General features: G+C 26.2%; 2 protein-coding genes across 2 annotated transcripts; both read right to left on the bottom strand.

The window, feature by feature from the left end:
* On the bottom strand, positions 1–9360 carry LOC145831825 (elongation factor G, mitochondrial-like). The gene is made up of 17 exons (XM_082939167.1): positions 9241–9360; positions 8190–8336; positions 6770–6958; positions 6446–6594; positions 5694–5884; positions 5431–5507; positions 4866–5029; positions 4469–4553; positions 4078–4215; positions 3781–3882; positions 2428–2574; positions 2047–2177; positions 1889–1958; positions 1670–1762; positions 1087–1234; positions 560–774; positions 1–286 (listed from the first exon to the last, which is right to left on the bottom strand). Exons 1-17 carry the CDS (start codon positions 9334–9336, stop codon positions 149–151), a joined length of 2280 nt encoding a protein of 759 aa, XP_082795293.1. The 5' UTR covers positions 9337–9360; the 3' UTR covers positions 1–148.
* A 4840-nt stretch (positions 9361–14200) lies between these two features.
* LOC145831278 (fatty acyl-CoA hydrolase precursor, medium chain-like) lies at positions 14201–19802 on the bottom strand. The gene is made up of 10 exons (XM_082938465.1): positions 19742–19802; positions 18585–18763; positions 18174–18369; positions 17431–17630; positions 17102–17265; positions 16703–16854; positions 16053–16283; positions 15269–15434; positions 14667–14916; positions 14201–14460 (listed from the first exon to the last, which is right to left on the bottom strand). Exons 2-10 carry the CDS (start codon positions 18740–18742, stop codon positions 14271–14273), a joined length of 1707 nt encoding a protein of 568 aa, XP_082794591.1. The 5' UTR covers positions 18743–18763; positions 19742–19802; the 3' UTR covers positions 14201–14270.
* Positions 19803–23938: the final 4136 nt, after the last annotated feature.

Here is a 23938-nt window from a genome sequence, read left to right as displayed (position 1 = left end):
TCTTTTTCTCTAACTTTATTAAACATACTAAATTTGTTAAAATCATTATTTAATAAATAAAGCTACTTGAAAGTTTTTAACCTAAAAATATATTGTTTATAAAAACTAGTGAATAAACAAATGTAGTGAAACGAGCAACAAAATAAATTTATCGCTTTTTCTTTTTTCCCTGTTGCTTTGTGGGGCCACTCTTGCCGCCATTTTCAAATTTATCAATCAGCATTTCGCTAGTTTCCTCCTGTGCCGAGTCGTACCGAGCATACTCCATTGTGTACTCTGCTTTTCCCTGTATTTTGTATACAAGTTTTAAAAAAACAAATTCATTTGGAGCAAATACAAAATTGAATCACGTTAAGTTCAGTCTAATAATAAACAATATTTGAGCTTAACATTTAATTTACTGTTTAACCACTTTATTTCTCTTACTGTAAACTAAGCTTAATAATATTAAAAAAATCATCATTTAAACATGTTTAAGGAGAACAAAACGCAACATCCAGCATAATGACAAACTAAACTCTTTTTTTTTAACAATGTAAACTGAAAGACAAGTTTTAACCTCGGAGTTGGATCGGAGGGTGGCGGCGAACTGGAACATGTTGTTGAGGGGGCAGTCGAACACGAGCGTGGCGTACTCCCCGCTGATGTCGTGCTCCCGCAACTCCGCCTTCATCTGGCCAATCAGAACGATGATGTTGTTGGCGAACTCGTGCGGCGTCGACACCTCCACCTTCATCACCGGCTCCAGTATCTCCATCAGCCCCTGCTCCATCACTGCAACACGAGATTGTGTTTGATATTGCGTAGTTTGATAAGTTTATTCTAAAAATTTAAGGTACAGAAAACAGTTGGCATATTTAAAGGTTCACTTAGACATGTATATCTTAAAAAACTCAACTTTTTTATTTTTTTCCGACCTTGTTTTATTAAAAAATCTGTTGAAAAATTTGAAAAAAAATAGTCAAGAATGAAAATATGGATTATCTGCAAAGATTTTATGCCAAATAAATGGTTATTGCAACCCTTGATGTAAAATACTGATCTTAAAACTCGTATTCAAATAATTTATACTAGCGAAAAACCCACCTTGCTGGAATGCACCTTGCGCGGCCAACCTGAAGGAGTGTTCCGACGAATCGACGAGATGGGAGGCACCGTCGTACACCACGACGCGCAACCCCCTCACCGGCAACCCCGCCAACATTCCCTTCTCCATTGAATCGTCCAAAAATCCCTTTTGAGAAAACAGTGCATGCATAAAATGTTTCACTAAAACACATTTGCTATGAAAGTATGTGCTTCAGGCAAATAACTTGAAAATGTTATATCGTAATGAAGTTCAAACAGCTGTTTTTTAATTTAAGAATTAAAACTGCTTTTAAATTTGTGTTTTCCATAATGTTGTTATTAAGTGACTTTAGTATTTTTTTAATAGAATTTTTAACTGATAGTTATTAAAAAACCGAGCTAGTGGGTTATTTTACTAAAAAAGAATTAACTAGAAAGTGAATCTCATTAAAAAAATGTTTAAAAAAACTGCTGTTTTACTTAACAAGGAGAAACGATTCCAAAGTTTAAAATTAAACAAGCAACCATATATATGTCTAAATTTAAACAATTTTGTAAATTATTATGCTCCAAAATCAAACATAAACATATAAAAACTAACAGATTTGATAGCTTTGACGTAAGTTCTGGGCACGTTGTTACCAGTGAGCTTGTCTTCGAATACGTTGATTGTGTTCTGATCATCAGGCAATGGCTGTTATCATATTGATTTTTACACTTAGACCACATAAATTGAGTTATACGTAACACAAATTTTAGATATCAAAACCATTAAATAATAAAAACTCAAAACCATTTGAGCAATTTAAAACTTTCTGACCTCTACATAACCGATCAACCGACCAAACTGGCCAGATCCTCCAGATTGCCTTTTGTGCGTATAATCGAACCTGTGCGTTTAAATTTCTAATAACAAAAAAACAAGTGTCAAATTACACTATATATATATATAGTAATAAACAACTATTGCACACCAACTCAATTCTCGAAGTGACCGTCTCTCTGAACGCAACATTCGGTTTGCCCAATTCAACTTTCAGATTGTACTCATTCAACAGCCTCTGCGCATAGATTTCCAAATGCAGCTCTCCCATTCCCGATACAATTGTCTGCATGATCATGGAATTTTTTCAAACATTAAACAAGTTTCTTAATTCTAAACACACTAAATGAAGCTAGAAACTGTTGTTATATTGGATTCATAAAGCTAAAGTCCGATTTACCAATTTAACAGAGTTTCTAAAAATCTGCTGTGCACACTTTGAGTAACTTTATACTTCAAATTAATTTCATACTAGTCTTTTTTATGTAAAAACTTTTTTTTAAATATATTAGTTAAAAAACACAGGTACAAATTACTTCTTTAGCTTCTTCGTCGTAGCCGACTCTGAACGTGGGGTCTTCTTTTGAAAACCTGTTGAGCGCTTTCGACATGGCGCCAGAAAAGTCCTTGCCGTCATACTTCAGTGCCATGGAAACAACGGGGTCAGGTACAAAGATGGATTCCTGTTTAAATAAAAAAAATTTCTTAATAAGTTATGATAATGTTAAACGTTGATCGCAAATTTAACAACCCTAAAACCGTATGATAAGATACTCTGAGTTTAAAACTTTATTTAATGCATTGTTTATTAAAATTTTAAACAAAAGTTATGTACAACACGCAGGGTTGCTACAGATAGTGCTGAAAATTTTTTTTTTACAATTTCTGACTTAAAAAAAATTGTATACATGAAGTATTAGTTTTCTGTAAAAGTAATTCTAATCAAACACCTTTTAACAAAAACCAAACTCTCTACCAGATAGTAAACACACACGTGGGATCATAAAAGATATTAGTTTATTACAAAATTCAATTAGACCAAGGAAAAAAAAAGAATTGCAAAAGTATTTTTTAGAAAATAACATTAGCAAAATCAAGTTTTTGGTGATGATAAACTTTTTGATAAAAAGCATGTTTATATCAAACTTCCTGACTTTTTTCGGGAAATCCCTATTTTTCCTGACTTTTGTGGCAACCCTAAATACGTAGATGAACTAAATTCAAACTGTGATACTAATTACTATAAGTATAATATATGGATAAGTATTTTAAATCTAAGCTGAATCCTTCAAGAAAAAAAAAAGTAAAAACAAAGTTCTACTTAAAAGTAACATTTATACAAAAATTAGTTTAAATTTATAAATTTAATCTACTGCTACAAAACACTAAAAATATATGTGAAACATAAGGAAAATACTAAAAAAATAACTATGTGTCTAAAACTAAAGCCATAATAATAATTATATATCAATTTCTGGTAAAAATAGATGATGAATATAACTATATTATACGCTATTGGAAGCTAACTTAAATATTTGAAGAGTTTCTACATAAATACAATATACAACACATAGTAACATTTATTTTTTGACTTTATAAGCATATAAACCTATAATTTTATATACAGTGCAAGTTGTCAATTAAATTTAACAAATAAATTTTAAATTTTTATTCAAAAAACTTACACTATATTATTTAGTAATTGTTTTTTTTAGTAGTATTAATTTTTTTATTAGTTATATTATTTATTAGTTTTAGTAGTATTTATTTACTAAAAAACAAGTTTTTCTTTAATTATTATGCTTAGAAAGATTGTCAGCTTAAAAACTTTACTTTAAACTAAATACTTTGCTTGTCCGAAACAAAACTTTATTAATGTTAAAACATACCATATTGATCTTCATTTTCGGTTTAGTTACAAAAGTGTCTCCCGTGGCGCAGTCAATACCATATATGGCGCAAATGTCTCCCGCATACGCCTCTTCTATATCCTTTATTTGAAAATATTTATTTTATATTTTGAGATTTATTTAAAACTAACTATTTATAACTAAACTGTTATTTAGAACAGCGTAAAGCAGTACTTCAGCAGGAAGAAGCCAAGAGTCAAAGCAATTTAGTACATGGTATTAAAAAACAATAAGAAAATTAATGTATGATTTTCATTCTAATTAACTATATTATACCTCCATCTTATCAGCATGCATTCTGATGAGCCTGGAAGCTTTTGTTTTTCTTTTAGTTCTGTTGTTTATTATAGTATCGCCCTTGCTGAATTTTCCCTGGTAAATTCTCAAGTATGTGAGTTGACCGAACTTGTTTTGCTGGAATATTATTTACAATTTATTATTTTTTACCGAGTTAAACAAGTATTAAAACAAAGTTAGTATAACACAACTTGCTTGTTAATACTCTTTTCAATTATAAAACTAATTTAAATATAAAATTATAAAACTATATCTTTTATGGCCTCAATTAATATGTACTTATTCTGGTAATTTCAGCTAAAAAACTTAAAGCATATGTATAAAGTTATAACTCAAAATATTATTTAAAAAAACTGGAAGTTCAACAAACTTCTAGCTTGAATGCAAGAGCTATTGGTGGGTTCTTGTCGCTTCTTTCTGGCAACATTTTTATCTTCTCACCTTTTTCTTCCTCACTGCAAAATGTTGATTAAAAATATATTAACAATATTTTTACATATGCAATTATAGTCCATGTAAATAAAAGTGAGTAAGGTACTTTTATAGAAAGTAAGAAAAGTATGAATCTTTTATAAATGTGTTAGAAAAGAAAAGTTTTTAATGGTTGCTGAAAATATTTATAAAAACTTATTTTGCTTTATTTTGTTTTTTAAAGATTAAGTAATTTTATTAACTTAAAATTTTTTTAATCTGTTTGAAACTTAGTTTTCTAAAGCTACGTGAAACTATCTTTTATAAGGACTAACACTGTTACACAAACAACTAACACTTCACATTTTGATGTATCAAATGCGTAATTATCGACTTGGCTCGGATCTGGTAAGAAGTCAGTAATTGCATCGAGCACCAACTGAACTCCTTTGTTTTTCAACGCAGTTCCAGTCAAGACAGGTGTGAATTTTCTAGCTAGGCATTGCCTCCTAATTGCTGCCTGTTCGAATTAGTACTATATAAAAAAAAATATGTTGTAATGGTCTTCATGATTCTTCACAATGTGTTATGTGTTCTTTTGTTTCCAGGCTTTTTTCAATATAACTTTCTATGAGATAAGTCAAAACTTATAAACTAGCAGTTATATCTGAAAATACTCTTGTACTGATGTTTTTCATAGAATTATAGTTTTTATTTCTCTACTGTATATTTTAGAAATAGAATAGAAACTAGATAACCATGAACAATCTTAGTGCATATTTCATAGGAAAGCAATATAAACAAGTTAAATCTCACATATCAGTTTTAAAAAAACTAAGTAAGTACAAAAAGTATATCTACATAAGTTTATTCAGCTAAAAATTTAATGTACAGGAATAAAGTTAAAAGAAAAACAATTACTTTTATTTCTTCATTTGTTGGGGTTTCGTCGCATAAAAATATTTCTGCAATTTCATCATCAACGTTGCTTAGGCATTCTATAAAAACAAAATATTTTTTTAATAAATTTCAACCTATATAATAAGTAGTGGGAAAAATTAAAAAAAAATACTAAACACTTACTACTATTTTTGCAACTTATTAGCCATTTTAACTAAAAGCCAATAAAACTTAATCTACAAAAGTAATCTTAAACCTCATTTGAAATTAATAAACTCACTTACCAATCAACTCTATCTTTTTTTCGTCAACAATGCCTTGCATGTCGGAAGGAACTTCATCAGTGACGACATTTTCGCCGGCACTTCCTTTGAAGTAACACGCTTTGTTTTCTATCACGTCTATTATGCCTTTGCATTCGCCTTCCAATCCGATCGGTATGTTAATAAACGCTGCATTTCTTCCGAGTTTTTCTCTGTTTTAAGTTGTTACAAAACTTTTTCTAATGTAGAAGAAAGGACAAAAAAACGAATTTAAACTTGAAACCTAACATATATGCAATTATTTAAAAGACTTCTTGATGTAATTATTGGAAAAGATAACAGTTTTCATTTATTTTGACTTTGCTTACTGCTGCAAATAAGCTAGAAAAAAAATTGTGCTTCAAAATATTGTTTTGTTTATATTATATTAAAATATTGTAAGTACCTTTGCTTACTGCTAATACATATTAGTTATTTATGTATAGAAAAATATCAAAACGCATTATAAATCCTAATAATAATATTAGTTAAGAAGTATACACAACACAAGAAAATTAAATTTTTTAGTGACTTTTCTGCCCCACAAAATCTAAGCACTTGATTTCTACTTTAAGATATTTAGAATAAGATAAGTCAGATAGTTTAACAATAAATATAGCCTGTATAATTAAGAAAATATACAAATAATTGGTTGTAATTCATAAGTCTAACTCAAGTATAACACAGTTTAAAATCAAGTAATTAAACGTAAACAGTAATTTTAAAATATAAACCTGATTTGTTGAAGACATCTAGAAGGATTTGCCGCAAGTCTATCAATTTTGTTTATAAATACTAAATGAGGGACTTTGTATCTATTTATTTGTCTGTTCACTGTCAGTGTTTGACTTTGAACGCCTCCATTAGCACAAATAAGCAAGACCTAAAGATATTTTTTAGTATGATAAATAAAAAACACAAAAAAAATAATCTAAAATATTAATCATTGAATAAAACACATAATGTGTTTTTTAGCTTAAAAATACATGTACAAAAAAAGTTAATAAATTTTCAAAACTAACATTAAGGTATCAATAAAAACATATCAAAAGACTCACTGCGCCATCAAGAACTCTCAAAGCGCGTTCAACTTCCACTTGAAAGTCAACGTGACCTGGAGTGTCAATGACGTTAATGTTGTGGTCCTTCCATTGGACGTAAGTGGCAGCCGATTGAATGGTGATTCCCCTTTCTCGTTCCAACTCCATGGAGTCCATGGTTGCTCCTACTTTGTCTTTTCCTCGCACCTAAAATAAAATAAAAATCTACACAAAACTGTGGATGTTATAAACTGAAAATAATTTCCTTGTGCATTTATGTAGCTCAATTGATTATGATTCATGGTTAGTTTTTACTTAAAATTTTGCTTAAATGATTTTACTAGCGTATTCGAAACATGAAGTAATTTACTTACTTAATGAGTAAACTAAAAAACCTATGAAGAGAGCTATCACATCTCACATTACTAAACCAATTTTCAAATTATTAGTTTTATTTTAAATTTTATTTACATACTTTAGTTAATTTTTAATTTTATTTTAATTTTCATGGTTTCTGATTGGTTACAACTTTTGTGATAACATTATTATTGACTAGTATTGTTTAAAACTAATTATAAAAAATGTTTCTGATTACACAATAATCTAAGATAAGTATTTTATTTATTCACATATAACAAATAAAATAGTTCAAGGCCATAAGGATGTAAAGTTTTTTTTTTCTACTTGGTCTTATTCTGTAAATATTTACTAAACTGTAAGTTACTTTTTGGCATTTTCTAAAATTAACAGTAATTTATGAGATAAAGCAAATCAATATAAAAATTTTCAATGAGTTTTATATTAAAGATAGAAGAATGTAATAAAAAAAGCATATATGGCTAAAAAATATTTCTTCTTCTACAGTTCATATACAATTGATTTTGAAATTGTTCAGTTTATTCTTTATAAACTAATAAACAACTGTAGTTTGGGTTTTAAAAAAATATATCAATATAAAATACTTTCTACTTTAAGACACCTTAAGATACCTTTATTATATTTTTTTTTTACAAAAATTGTTTTAAAACATGCAAAAAACATTTCATGAAAACTTGAGATCACTGTCTTTACAAAAAAGGGACACAACATTTATAGTTGTTTTAAAATTTGTGAGAAAGTTAGCAATTATAAATATTATTTTTAAAGGTTTCTATGAGAAAGTTTCCAAAAAGCTGATTATATCTCAAAATTTATTTTACAAAAACAACTACATAATTTATACAATAAGCTTTCAAGTAAGGGTTGCATTAATTTTTATAAAAAATTCTTAAACCTCTCCTCTGGTCTTAACCTAAAATTTAAAATCAAGTAGCTGTAAACAGGAATGTTTTAAAAAAAAATTAAAAGAGTCAAAAATATTACAATTTATAATTCTATATAAATGAGTTTAAATAAAACAAGTACTTTTAAATTATAAAAAAAAATGTTTAAACTAAACCTCATGCATTTCATCAATTCTTCCACAGTAGTAAAGAAGTCTTTCTGTTACAGTTGTTTTTCCTGAATCAATATGAGCAGCTATTCCAATATTTCTCATGCGTGTTAGCTCATCTGATTTTGATGAATACATCAAACTCTGTGTAACCTGTTATGATAAAATCAAATTTTTAATGTTTAATTATAGAAATACACTATCTCTTCGTTAATAAATGAACAACCATTATAGATCATTGAAGTATTACATATTTTTCAACTTTTATAAGTAAAAAAGTAACACCATTTGACAAAAACAAAATTTTGATTGTTAAATTAATGGCATAGGGAGAGCCAACACTATTTTTACTAAATTCAACATTGGTTTATATATTAAAGATAAAAGTTAAAAAAATAAGTTAGTTTTTAAAGTATATATAAATTTTAATTACTTTTTGAGATATAGATAATTTTGTAAAAAAAATTACTCTACAAACGTATGGACCTCAATTTGATCATTGTTAATTTTGTTGGAAATAAAATACCCTTAACAATGTATTTTCTCTTTCATTTTTAAAGTTTGTGATCTCAAAATTTAAATAAACGTTTCTTACATAGTTTAAAAGACTTAGAATGTTGCAATAAAAAAAAAATAAATAAAAATTTTAGATAAAAAAATAAAGTTGTTTTTTCTAATAAAGTTTTTAACTTTCAAAATTAAAAAATCTTGCATTCAATTGATTGAAATATTTTATTAGTAAAGGACTTTCTGTAAAAACTTGAAAAAGATCGGTTAAAAAAATGAAGGAGAAGATAATTTTAAAAAAATAGTCTTTTTTAAGTTTTTAGTTTTCACTTTCTATTAGAAACCTATTGACCACTATATCAAAAAATAAATTGATTTTTTTAATCATTTAAAATGTTTGATAGCTCAAATAAAACTCTACAAAATTAGATCAACTTGTAAAAAACATGGTGGACCCCCATGTGCCCTCAATTAAATTTAGTACTAAAACTAAGAAATGCTAGAAAATAGTAAATGCTGCTAAATACTACAAAATATCATCATTGCTCACCTGGTTTATACATCCACACTGTTTGAAAGAATGTCTTGGATAACATATGTTTTGCATAGAGGCATTTAAGCCCTTCCGTAAAACTCTAGTTAGCATAATGTATTATTTCCTAAAACTAATAAAAATAAGTTTAATGACGTTATCAATTAGATAGTTCAAGTAAAACTACATCAGGCCAGTCTATACAATATAAATTCATTAATAACTTGGTAAAGTTCAAAAGAGTTAACTATTAAAAGTAGAATATAAAACTAAGACAATTTTCTTTAATACAAACAACTTTAGATATTTTAATGAATACCTAACCATATTAATCAACAAAAGAGTGCTAAACTATTTGTTTTGTTTTTTTGCGATATTTTAAAAAGCATAGTAAGAAAACTGAAACAAAATGAAGCATTTTTATCCTTCTTTCCAAAAAACAAAGAGAAAAATTAATGTGAACAAGAAAGTGAAACTGATGTATAACTATTATCAAAAAAAAACTTAATGTCTACAGAAACTATTGAAATTTACATTTTCATGTTATAGTTAATGAATTGGTTGCACATGTTATAGATGTAAAGATAATAAACACTTAATTAGTTTAAGGATTTGAGCCTCCTTGGGCTACTGCGAATAGCCAACTAAAAAACTATTATATAAGGTAAAATTGAAATAGTTTCATTAAGATATAAAGCTGTACAAATTCTTGAAAATTTTTAATTGTTTATACATAAATTATTTAAATTAGAGGTCAGTTGGTATTAGCCTACAAAATTTTGGGCTATGAAAATATAGCCCAAACAGATATAAATGATTGAAGCCATAAATTTTGCAAAACATTTCATATTTTTATGTTAATATTTCAACATTAAAAGTGAATACTGTTTTTGTCCAAAAACATTAGTACTTAAACTCTCCTAAATACATATAATAACACTTAATAAATGTTGGTCAAGAGATTTTTTTTTAAAATATATGTTGCATTGTTTTGGATAATTCAGGGTTGCCAAAAGTTTTTGAGAAATTCCTTCAGGTTTTCTGAATTTATTCCAGGTATTTGAATGTAGAAGTTTTTGGATCTATTTGTAATATAAAAAATTAATTTTTAGGTAAAAAACTATTATAAATAGTTTAAAAAGATTGAAAAGGTACTGTAAAGCTACTTTAACAGTGTTTTTAATAATGATAAAAAATATTGATAACAAAAAAATTGTCTTGGACATGACATTAAAATGTATCTGGGAATGACTACATAACCAAAAGGTTTTTTACACCAGGCCAGGTCTTTTGACCAAATGTTTGAGTGCTTTTTTTTTTTTTTTTTTTTTATATGTTAGATTTTATATATGAAATTAAAATTTTATTACTTTAAATTAAAAAATTCTTTTAAAAATATATTTTACTAGATTTTTTAGCTTAAGTTGTCAAATTCCAGGTTTTTTGCCAACCCTGATTATTAAATATAAAGGGGGAGGTTTTTTTTAACTACATATTATTTTGTAAAATAACAACTTTACTGTCAAATAACTTTTTTTGTATATGTGTTGACAATTTAGTTTTGACTTTACTTAAGCTTTTATACTAATGTTTGAATCCAATAATCTCAAGTCTAAATATTTTTCTTCAAGATTTATCTTCTTAATTCCATAAGCTTTTTCATACATTGAAACAAAAAGTGAAATAAATTGGAAAGCCCCTAAGTTAAGTTTTCAGTAGTTTTATTAGTTGTATACTTTTAATTTATCATAAGAAAGAAAGTATAAGTTTTTAACTGAGACTGTTTTAAATCGATTCATTTTAGGATTCATTTAGAACGCAATAATTTCTTCAATTAACATTTAACACTAATGAGATCCCCAGTTGTGTTTTTGGTACTAAAATAAAAATAACATTTGTGGAGACAAATAGCTTAAGTTTTTAAGGTTTAGCTTAAGTTTACAAACTATACTTAAACACATAGCAAAAAATTATTGAAAACTGGTAAAAAAGCTTGAAGCTACTACAAAAAAAAAATACTAAAGATTTTTTTTTTAAAGTTAGAGCAGGTAAAAAAGTTATTAACAGTTAAAAATAATAATTGAAGCATTTATAAATAAACTTTTATTTGGCTTTTACTGTTTATGAATTAAGTTAATGCAGTTGATGCCTGAAGACTTAAACTTAACATTTTCAACTTTGTCAAATATAACGTTTCATTAAAATAAGCTTTAATTTTAGCCGACTATAAGCAGTAATAATGTGTTAAAATTGTGTTTGCACTGTAGTTTCACTATTTAAAGAGTAAATTTAAATATTAGTTTAAAAACCCCTTTATATATAATAAGAGTCATATTAGTTATATGAAAAATAGAAATAAGTTCTAAAAAATGTGGTTTAACTAAATTGTTTGTGTATCAAGAAAACTACTCAGAGGTTTTCTTTGTTACCAGGTCCTTAGAGTTAGACTACTTTTTTGAGCATTTCCGTTATTGTGTTTAATAAACTTAACAAACTTACTATATACAAAAAGACTCTCAGTCAGTCATCGTGACACTTACCACATGTTTACATGAGTAGAAAATAGTATTAATTGGTTATAAGTTTAATTATGGAACAACACTTTTTTTGATACAAAAAGCAATAAAAGTTTGAAAAATTATTTTAAATACTACTTTTTGTTTAACTTCTATTGACAATATTTCTTTAAACCAACTCTTGTTTATAAAGGTTTATTAATAACAGCATAACCTATACAAAGCTATTAACTATACTATTTATTTTATAAATTAAATTATTTTGACAAAAGTATTATTATAAATATGCTTAAACTTAAATAAATTTACTTCTCCAAAGTTTGTAATAAAAATGAAGGTATCATTGAAAAAATCTTTTTTGCGTTGTATATAGCAAAATAATGCATTCTAAAAACTAAGTATTCAGATATATATTCTTTTATTGTCGAAATACAGACAAGCCTTTTTTTATGTCATGATGATTCTTTGGTAGTTAGAGAACATAGTTTTTTTTGAAATTTTTTGGAGGAGTCTTCAGCATAGACCATTAAAATGAAATTAAACCACAATTAATGATTTTTATGGTTTAAAATTTAAGCAAAATTTTATTTTCCAGTACAAAAGTCTGAAATTTTTTTAAAGTTTTAATTACGTATAATTGAATGGTTATAATAGTAAAATTATTATCCTAAAAGTCGACTTATTTTTAAATTTTACTAAGAGCTTACACTTTAGGTAATTTTAGTTTGTATTTGTAATAAAAAAAATATGAAATATTAAATTTGAAAACTGATTAGCTTAAAACTATTTAAACAAATTTTTTTGACTTGTCTGTATGGTACAAAGTAATGTTTTGCAAACAATTTGTAAGTTCATCAAAATAAAAAAAAAGTTTTTGAAAAAAAAGTCAATGTATGAAAAATTTAGAATAAATTTGATTTTTACTTTATATATAAACTTATTATTAGTTATTAAAAAAAGTATTTAATTTATTCACACTGTTTAAACATGAATAATCTTTTATATGCTTAATAATCAAAGGCTTTATAATAAGTAACTGTGCAAAATCTTTTCAAACTTTTAAAAAACAAAAAAATGTTTTCATTTTTGCTTTTAAACAAATTGCTAACAAACTGCTTCTCAAATCCTTTAATGAAATTAGTAAAGCAGTGTTTACTTTTTTTATTGTTAGAAAATCTTTTTGTTTTTATTTGATACTTAGATGGTTTTAGAGGTATAATATTAATTTCAGTTTGTGTAAACTTTCTAAGTTTTTGATAAAGAAAATTGTGTTAGTTTATACCTTATTTTTACTTAGGATAATTTTGACATTTTTTTTCTAAAAAAATTTTAACTCATCATGTTTTTTACTGCTTTAAGACAGCTTGTATAAAAACTTGCTGTAAAAGCAGAACAAATGGTACGCGACTCAATAACCAAATATTTTGAACGTTTTTTTTGTCGTTCAATAATCATTAATACTATGACAAAGTTGAAATGATACCACAAATGTTGTAAGTTAAAGCATGTAAGATTATGTAAACCGTTTACATTTTTGTTATAAAATTAAGGAAACATAAAAGGACAAAAGCAACAAAATAAAGATTTAATACAAAAATAAGGCATCTAAAGAGTTTTTAATACAAAAACTGTTAACAAATAAATTATAAATAATAAACTAATTCGTAAAAACATTGCTTTTACATTTTTGTAATTCTCGATTTTTTTTATTTGCATAGGACTTAACAGAGCTGCAAGTAAATTGTTTTCGTAATTAAAACCAGAACTAGATTAAGTTTTAGAAGAATAGATGTACTTGTTTAAGTAAAACAAAGTTTTATTTTGGATTTATATTTACTTTAAAATAGTAGTAGTTTAAAAAGTATTTTAATTAAGTCTCGGGAATATTTTTGTATAAAATATGTTTATGTCTAAATACCTTTTCAAAAGACTTACATTACTATTTCTAAAACTGGCGTTTTGTAAGGACTTATATATAAGATTAAAGTTTAAAAAACATGTTTTTGTTTTAGGTTTTGCATATTGTTTAAAAAAAAATTAACTTCGTAATTTATTTGCTTTAAAACTTTGACAACTGGCTTTTTTCTTTAGTTTATTTTATTTAATTTTACCTCTTCTAGATGCTTAAAAGTGTACTATTCTTTTATTTCTAAAGTTTAAAATTAATGTCATGTATTGAATTTTATATTAAACTGTAACCCTTGGCATGGGGGCTAAATGAAGCTACTAAACATTTTTTCATTCTTATGTACGTGGGTTGGTCATATAAAATAAATGTTTTACACTTGATTGAACTATTATTAATAATTTTGTTATTACATACATTTTTTATCGTTTTTAAATAATCATCCTTTAAAATTCTAAAATAATCAACTTATAACCTTTATATTTAAGTTTATTTTAATTAATGAAAATAAATCATACTAACACTAAGCGAAATAATGATGTTTACAAGATTTAGGTAGATGTTTATTTATAGGTAGCTACAACAACAAAGTATAAGAGCAAAAAAGTAGCAAAATTAATTCAACACTAAAACTTTGTTCCTTTATTGTTTTTAGCAGAGAGCAAGTCAGGAAACGTTTTCGTCCAAAAATCGACTAGTCCTGACTTCAAGTCTTGACTTATTTGTAAGTTATGACAGGCTTTGAGATAATACTTGTCCTTGGTATCCCATGATTTCCAATTAAGATCCATTTTATAAGGACCTTCATTTGGATTTCTGTGAATTTTATTTAAAGTATTACCGACAAAATTTAAACTTGTGCAACATAGCTGCATTTTACATGAAATAATTGTAAAAATAAAAGTTTTTTGAGTTATTAAAGTTAATTTTTTGTTTTGTTTCAAGTTTGCTTTTCAATAGTTGCGTTATTGTAAATCTATATCCATACATTTATTTATTTCAATCAGAGTCTCATGACCAACCCCGAAGTAGCAAAGTTTACAATGTACTTCATCCACTGCCGGCTGAACTCTTTCTCCTCAGGCGTGAAACTGGCATCAATGGTGAGTTTTGCTGGAGAAAACGGAATTCCGAACGTGAAGTTGATATCGTCACCGTGATCGCACTCGCAAAACGATGATTTGAAGTAGGGCTCTTCTTCTTTGTTGTACTCGGGCGAGTGGTTGTACTGCACACTTTGACTCATCTCGTAAAAGTAAGTCGGACTTTTTTCTGTAATCATAGTTTCGTAGTTGTTTGGAAACACATATAAAAAATGTTTAAAGCTAAACAATTAATAGTAAAAACATAAAAAATCCTATGACTCACTCTAGCACGCTGGAAAAAAATAGTTTCTTATAGCAGGAAAAGTAATGATATTTTGGTAGAGTGAAAGTATATGTTAAACTTTTTACAAATAATTTATTATTTAAAAGAAGTTAAAGTAAAGTTGAAATTTGTAAATGTTTTTGGTAAATTTAAAAAACATTTTACAACTTTTTAGCTCATAAAATTATAACTTTTTGATAATTCCAGACACTATCTTTAATCCTCTAAACATGTTTCACTAGTTTATCGAACTTACTTGAGTGAGCGTTCGCTTGAGCAATGCTGGGCACAACAAAACTTGAGTCTCCATTGATGTGACCCAGCATTTTTGACCAAAACATTTTATCGTTGTCAATATCAAATACTTTTCTGTACTCATTTAAAACTGCTTCTTCTATTTCACCGAATTTTTCAGGCATAGTCTGTAAAATGTTTAGTTACGTAACTTTACTGAAAATGTTTTATTCATATGTAATTAGCTAATTACTAATATGTATTAGTAGTAGCTATTATGTATATTATTAATGTAGTTGTTTACAGTATTTGCGTTTATATTGTTTTTTTTTAAACATAAATAACCATCGATTTATCATTAGTCTTAAAATTAGTTTTTTAAACAAATAAGAAAATATTTTAGCGCTATCTGTAAAAAAAATTCGAAATCCATCAATAATCATGTAAATGACTTATATGGTGTTGCAACTATATTAATCTTATTTGCTACATTTATTCTAAACTTAGCATTAAGCTTTAAAAAACATAAAATTAACCAAACTGGTTTATTATCTTTTTTAATATAACAACACCATACAATAACTTACTAACTGTAAGTTACCTAGTATAAATCAACAACTATTTTTTACATATAACATCACAAAAAATTTCAAACAAAAAAAAAGTTTTAACCAATATCCAAAGTTAACAAAAACCTATTTTCAGTATTTAAAAAAAGTATTAAATATAGCATAAATGATTTATCTTTTACTGCATAAAAATCAGAACACAAAAAACGATGGTAAAGTTATTTATTTGTAACTCACAGGCGCGCTCATCATTGCAAACTGTTTCAGAAACATTTTTCCATCTTCCTCGCTCAAACCATCGTTGAAACCTTTCGGTTGATAGTGAGTGGACAGAACACCGCAGCCTTCCGTGCTGTTGGCTCCTATGATTTGCGGCACGTCGTTGAAAGCTTCGTTTTGCTTCACAGTTGAAATCCCGTCGGGGAAAAACACAGGGTCTTTCGAAACGGGTGTGAAAAACGCAAATTCCTAAAAGTAGTAGTTTTATACTTTCACAGTGATTAAAAAATAGACTAAGACACAGAGTTTTATTCTTCAAAGTTTTGTTATTTTAAAGAAATCGTTAATGTTTAAAATAAACACTTGTAACCAATTAAATTTTAAGTTAGTTATGTGTTTTTGTTAGTTAGTTTTCAAAATGGTTTAGATATTGTTAGGTAAAGTAAAACAAAACCAATTCGATGAAGTACAATTACTCTATGTAAAGCAATTAAGAAACGTTTAAGTAGTATCAGCATTTATGAAATTATATATTTTTTAATGATACATTTTATACGTTTTGCTTTAACACTGTAAGATTTCAATTTAAATTCACATATAAAAAAATTTTAAAACCATAAGGAATCGAATAAAATAATAAATTTTTCTTGAACTTCAATGGTACTTACTTTTGTCATTTTGAAAACGCACTCGACTAGCTTATCTGTTGGTACCTTCTTAAGCTCTTGAAACTGACCACTTGGGTTCGTTTCTTTTATATCAAAATGTTTCACCAAACGATCAACAGCAACTTGGTTTTGACTTGGGTCCCTTATAAGAGCTAAAAAGATTACTTAAATTAAACGAATACAAAAATTTTCTCAGCTACTAGTGTTTTAAGTAACTCGAAACCTGTAATTTAAAGTTCATTTGAAGTAGTATTAAATAAAACTTTATCATAAAGTCTTAATAAAATTTAAAAACAAATCGTTGTGTTCAAAGAAAGATTTCGGGTATGTGTCGTTCAGTCTAAATTCTTACTCAAGACCAGTTTTCAAATACAAAACTTTATTGAAAGAAACAGTTACTTGGAAAGTTGCTGCACCCGCTGTGGCAGATGGCCTTGTGAAACAGTCCTCTGGAGTGAGGGGAGTGCACGTGCATGTCGACCGAGACTCCTCCCGCGCTCTCCCCGAAGATCGTGACGTTGTTCGGATCTCCACCCAGGTGAGCTATGTTGTCCTGGCACCATCTGTTAAAATAATTTCAAGCTCACATAACGTAGAAAGAATGTTGAAAAGTCGTGTATGTAATGTAAATGATTCTTTTTATTTTCATTATGAATACTTAGATATAGTTATATCATCCAGAATTTGATAGTGCGGAATAAAAAAAGAAAATAAATGTTTATACACACTCGAGAGCCATTGTTTGATCCAGCAGACCCATGTTTCCAGTGCAAGGTGAATTTTCCCCAGAAAAGCTCAGAAACCCAAAACAGGAGAGGCGGTAGTTGGGGACGACCACTACCACGTCGTGAAGGGAGGCCAACACGTTTCCGTCGTAACTCACTCCTTCACCAACTTGAAAGCCTCCGCCGAATATCCAAAAAAGCACCTTTCGTAGTTTTACCAAGGTTAAGGTTTAAATTTTAAAAAAACCTTGATTTAACTTTTAAAAACACACAGTGTAGTGCTTTATTTATATAATTAAGTATATAAATACAAGATAATTTTTTTAAATTATTTTCAGTATACTTTAGGTAATGTATAGATAACGACTACTTTGTTAGTTTATTCAAGTTTAGCTCAATTTATTGATGCAAACATAGTTTTTCTTTAAATAAACAGGTCTAATTTAAAATTCATGTACTTGTATGAAAAAATAGCTATTATAAAAAGTATCTTTAAAGAAAGTTCAACTAACTAAAAATAGTTTAAATCCATTAATTGGTGTAACTGTTACAGAAAAATTTTAAGATAAAAATACAAGTTACAAAAATTTTTTAATCAAACTATTTGTTAAGCAAAATAAATATTCTTGTGTTGTAGAGAGACAGAAACTTCTAACTAACTACAACAAGTGTTCATGTCATAATTAAACTTAATAAGTTGTAAAAATTCAAAAACTGTTTTTTAATTAGTCAAGTGTGAAAGTTACCGGCAGCTTAGAGTTTACATCAGTAGACGAGGTGTACACGTTAAGGTACAAGCAGTCTTCTTTGAAATCAGTGAAGCTCTCACCGTGCTCATTAGGAAGCGCCATGGCTCCTTTCAGAGAAGATGCCATTTCTGCTGGCTGCATAGGACAAGGGCTTTGGACTGTGCAGTCGAGCACACATCGCCATGGCTCTATTCTAAAATGTTTTATATTTTCACTTGTTTTAGACTAAAAATAAATAAAATTTTTGTAAAAATACCAAAGTAGTTTATGACTAGAAAAAAATATTAAAAATTATGATCTATAAAATGTATTTTTAATAAAGTTTACTTATTTTTAATTTATTTTGATATATGCATCCTACTAGTAAAAATTTTTCCCTACTAGATATTAAAAAAACAGTCTTCTTACTTTTGTGGTGGCTCAAATCGTAAATCTTGAACAGGAGGTTTAGCGAAGGGAATGTTTGAAAACCTAAATACCTGTTTCGCATCTTCATGGTTAGGTTTTATACATTTCCTGCCTTTTATGCTACCTAACGGTATGGTTACTGTGGGATATTCACTCATAGAAATGTTTTCTATTCTTAACTAAGAACTATCAATTTAAAAAATAAAAATTATAAAGTAATAAACTTTGCGTAATTTTTAGTAAAATTTTATGAAGAAACGCTCACATAAAAATTTTAAAAACTTAGTTATCCATTTAAAATAAGTCGTAAATTAAAACTAAAATGTATTTTTATGAAATTGAGTAGGAAAAAACTTAAATTTTTTATAATCTATTATAAAAAGTATAAATTTATTGACTTTGCATAAAAAATATAAACAAGTTATCTAAAATTTACAATTTACAAACAATATGTTTACAAAACAATAAAACTGTAGTAACTATATTGTTTTTTATAGAAAATACGTAAAATTGAAGCAAATAAACAACTCGATTAACTATAACTATTTTTGTGAAAAACATTAAAGACTCTTACGAGTTACGACTTATCACATTAGTCGTAAAATGTATCTTTAATTTTCTTTTACTTGATTTCTATACGAAACAAAGAACATTAAAATTACATTAGTTCTTGTTCTAAAATATAAGCTAAGTACGTTTGTATTTTACTTTAAAATGTTTGTTTAAATTTTTATGTAGAAAACTACAAACTAAAACCAAACGATAACTGACGTATAGTAAAGTAGCATATACATACTGACTATCAACGCTTTGTAAAAATACTGTTTACAAAAGTACATCTAAATTATTTATTAACTTGTTGATTTATTTGGTATAGTTTTTTTAATTAAATAACACAATGGTTGACTACTAAATTAATAAAACTAAAAAACTTTAACGAATTGCGTTTATAATATATTAAGATTTTTTAATAAAAAAAACTATAAAACTTTCTATTTGTATAAATAATAACTTTAAAGCTTAAAAACCATTTTTTTAAATTTCAACAGAAACAAAGCTTGAAGACTAAACAAATATTTTTTGCAATCTGTGCAAAGTTTTTAACTATTTAAAAATCTACGTTAAGTGCAAATAAATTAAGAACTAGTTTGACATACTTGTTATAAGTTGAAGTAATGTTTTATTGAAAACACACTACCTTTTTCAAGTGTTTACTTCATACTTTGTATTGACAATGGAGAATTTGTTTTCATATTTACTTCACACTCTCTTTCTACCGCAGGTAGTTGAGCTTGGTAAACAAAAAGCATATTTCAAAATTTAACTTATGAGCAACTGAACAAACAAAAAATGCCTAATATTTTAATACTTTTAAGTAAAATTTTATTTTACATGCTGAGGTTTACCTTTGTGTAGTTTGTGAGTAAAAAGAAAAACATTCTACGTAATGGTTGATTAATATAATTAATGAGCGTTTTTATCAAATTTATCAGAACTGCATTTATGATCAATTTACTAGTTCATACAAAAAACACCTTTGTCAACTAAGTGTTTTTTTTTGTAAGAAACATTTAGTTAATTAAAACTACCTGTTAAAAATTATAAAGTACATAAGTATAAGATAAAAAACAAAAAATTAAAAAAAAAAGTTTTCTTTAATATAAGTCTATAATATAGTTTTTTAATTAAATTTTTTATGAAACATCAAGTTCAAACTATTACTTTTTGAAGCGTTTTATATTATGTATATATTTTTTAGATGCTTGTTTGATTTTTTAAAAATGTTTAGACTGCATTAAAATCATGCCGGAAATGAAGTCAGTCAATAAAAATCATGATCATAAATACAATATTGTTTTTAAATTCAACTTATAATATTCTTAAAATTAGTTTTTACACATTAAAAAAATTTTCAATGCTTTAACGCAAACATAACTCTTCATACATTTGAAACTTTTAAAAAATAAGAGAAATAAAACTCTCAGATGTATAATTAACTTTTGTTAAGTTTATATGGTTTTCGTAAGTGCAAACACTAAAACAAAGTAAAGTACTATATTTAAGTTCTACATTAAACAGATACGATATTAATGTTTATTTTTCAATTTTAAGATAAATAAAAAAGTTGATTTATTAACTAAAATTCTAGATATTAAAATGAAAAAAAAAAAAATTCAAAGTCTTTGAAAAGTTTTTGTTAATATTTTTAATAGCTTGTTTGAGAAGCTTTTTTTTAAATGAGAAGGTACTTTTTTATCACTGAAAACAAAAAAAAAGAACTTTTGTTATAAGTCTTTAAATCTTACTTCTACTTATATCTTTAAAATTTGGTAAACTGTTTGATGAATAATATATTTTTTGTATTAAGTAATAGTTTTCCAAAGTTAATTTATCGAAATTATTAAACTCTAAACATTTTTTTTCGGATCAGATATTATTTTAATACTACATAAAAAATAGGTCTATGATAAGGATAGTTAACTGGTTGTATCTAAAGTTCTATCTACATTTCGCAGATTGCAAACAAAATAGAAATTAATGTAAAGTTAGTTTAAATCTTTACTAATTGAATTAAAACAATTTCTCTAAAAAAAATTTATGGTATTAAAAGTTCAATTACATGATGTCCAATCTACAACAAAGAGAATGAAAACTTAATATTTAAATTATGGAGTTATTTTTGTAATAATTTATTCATCCAGTTAGTTTCTTGTAGAATATAGATAATGTAAAATTTAATAATTTAGAAGGCACAAATTAAAAAAAAAAACTTAATTTTGTTAATCAAAAAATTATGTAGTTATTAAGAAGAAGTTATTTTGAGTTAATTTTGATAATTCGGGGAGCACAAACTAGTAACGGGCAAAATAAGGGGCGATTTTAAAATTTTGAGCAGTTTTTAATTTTTTAGCTAATTTACTAATTTCAGCTTGCTACTCAATACTTGTACCTCAGGTAAAATTAAAACAAAAAGACTATTTTTGTCGAGTAAAACATTTTAAGTTTTAAGTAAAAATTTTGAGTATTTGGGACAGGATTTCTCTTTATATAGTGATATAAACCCATTGGGTTAATTTTGGTTATTAAGGAGTATTGGCAAAGTACGATATGTAATAAAGGGGTTAATAGTTTTTAATATCTACCAAGGAGCGATTATGAAAATGAGTTTTGAAAACCCTGATTTTTACTATATAACAAATTTCAAAGTCATCGAAGTATAATTATCAAGGTAAGATTAGTTTTAAACAACATCACGTTTCTTAAAGTTTGCACGAGCTTCTTCACTGTTCCAAGAAAGTATTTATATTAACAAAAAAATCATAAATATGCTTCAACTTTTAAAACTTCAAACTTTACCCACAAACGGTCGCTTCAGTACTTTGTACTTAATCCCGCTTGGTAAGACATCAAAAACAACGGTTCTCGCAACTATTCCTACCTGATGAGACTTAATAAGGACGGAACCGGTCGTTTGTTTCGTATTTTGTTGTTGGTCGTGTGGTGAAGTTAATTATTCATTATTGAGGGCGCAAAATACCTCAACGTTTTTGATGATGGCCGAAATAAATACTGGTTAAAACATTCATATCATTGTAAGAATTTTTAAACTTTGACTACTCTGTTGAGTTGTATAACTCTTTCTTTCAAACAAAAATGTTTTATTGAATAAAATACCCTAGGAAATAGTTTTGTGTGAAAAGATAGAGCATTTTCGTTAACAACTCAAATAATCTATTTTAGATAAAACAGTCATAAGTAAAATTATAGTAAAAAAAAAAAAAAAAAAGTATAACTAAACTGGATAAGCTATTTTTAATGTTTACTTAATCATAATAAACTTAATTTTTATGAAAAGCCCTTTTCTACAATTTTTTTGCGTTTAAACTGATTTATTTTATTCTTAAGCTTCTTAATCTTATTAAAAGTTTTTATTTGTTAACGTATAAATTGCAATAAATTAGTTATCTTTTTTAAGTTGTTTTTTTAATAGTTGTGCTATTTAAAAAGCCAACTAAAAATTAAAAAAACCTTTTATATACTAAGTATTCGTTTACACACTAACCAGTTATTTCATTTTAATGCTTAAAAACTTATAATTTCTAGGACTTCGTCTTACAAATTATATGTTTATGTTTTTATTTTACTATAAACCTTATATCATTATATTTATCAGACTTCTTTAAAAATAGCTAAGGTTTTGAGACCTAATGTTAGTTTTAGGTTTAGTAAAATATTAATTACATTTATGCTTTAATAAATTATGATTCTCCCATTTGTTAGTAGCTACTTAAGGTGGAAATTTTTTTTATTTACATTTAAATTTCAAATGGAAGATAATCAGTACAAAAATCTTTCTAAAATAAGAATTGACATTTTTAAAAATCAATCAAAAACCTCAATTCTAATTTAATTGTTTATTAATAAATTATAATGGTAATTGCGACCGTGTGAGTAATTTTGAAAGCCAAAATTCCTTTTAAATTTGTAATCATTTGACATTTGTTTGTAAATATACTGTTTTTGTTTTTCGTTGCTTCATTTTAACTTTACAAAACTTACATTACAACTAGTTAAGTTTTATTGTTTTTTAGAAATAAAATTTTTAAATATATATTTATATGCATACTTAAATGTAGTATTTAGATAAAAAATCTGAGTTATAATGGATGATTAAGAACTCGGTATTTTTCTTATAATAATAAAATTTAGTTTTTTATACTAAATAAATTACTTTTTAGCTAAAAATAATTATTGTAAAGTTCATCTAGTTAAAAAGTTGACGATAAAATATTACTTCTTACTTTAAATTGTTTTTCATACAAACAAAAATTTACAACCCGTAAAGTAATTAATTTTTTAAACAATTGATAACTTTTTTATAATAACATAGTATACAGTTATCAAAACTTTTTTCATAAACATAATTTTTTTTTCTGAATTAACAACTACAAAAAATTATTATTTTGAGTATTTTAATTCAAACTATAGATTTTTAGAAGGCAAAATTTAAGCTATTTAAAAGAAAACGACGTGTTTTATTATTTTTTAATTTATAAGTTTCTTTGTAAAATTACATGACGACTTATAAACATTTAAGAACATTTAAGATATACTTTTAAACAACACAAATTAAAAAACTGTAAATTTATTTCAACGTCCTTGCTAGATATTTGAACAGCTTTTATTAAGAATGAAATTTAAACTTAGATTTATTTTGTTTAAAATTCATTAAGACTGTACAGTACAGTTATAAAAAAAACATATTTATTGGTACATTAATAAAAAAAAAGGTTGTACTTTGTTTTATTATATTAGTACTTTATTTAATATAACGGAAGTGACTGATTATTATA

This window comes from Thalia democratica, chromosome 3, assembly GCF_965202585.1.
Source record: "Thalia democratica chromosome 3, ktThaDemo2.hap1.1, whole genome shotgun sequence".
In the NCBI taxonomy this organism is placed as follows: domain Eukaryota; kingdom Metazoa; phylum Chordata; class Thaliacea; order Salpida; family Salpidae; genus Thalia; species Thalia democratica.
The sequence above is the reverse complement of the archived record's forward strand: the minus strand, read 5'-3'. Positions and strand labels throughout refer to the sequence as shown.

Excerpts from the sequence above, each read along its gene's own strand:
- LOC145831825 (XM_082939167.1), bottom strand. The coding sequence starts at position 9,336 with ATGCTAACTAGAGTTTTACGGAAGGGCTTAAATGCCTCTATGCAAAAC. Across the intron at positions 5,885-6,445 it reads AGATGTCTTCAACAAATCAG|AGAAAAACTCGGAAGAAATG; the intron begins GTTTATATTTTA and ends AACTTAAAACAG. Across the intron at positions 4,216-4,468 it reads CTCTTGCATTCAAGCTAGAA|CAAAACAAGTTCGGTCAACT; the intron begins GTTTGTTGAACT and ends ATAATATTCCAG.
- LOC145831278 (XM_082938465.1), bottom strand. The coding sequence starts at position 18,742 with ATGAGTGAATATCCCACAGTAACCATACCGTTAGGTAGCATAAAAGGC. Across the intron at positions 15,435-16,052 it reads TTGCAATGATGAGCGCGCCT|ACTATGCCTGAAAAATTCGG; the intron begins GTGAGTTACAAA and ends AACATTTTACAG. Across the intron at positions 14,461-14,666 it reads GTAAACTTTGCTACTTCGGG|AAATCCAAATGAAGGTCCTT; the intron begins GTTGGTCATGAG and ends TAAAATTCACAG.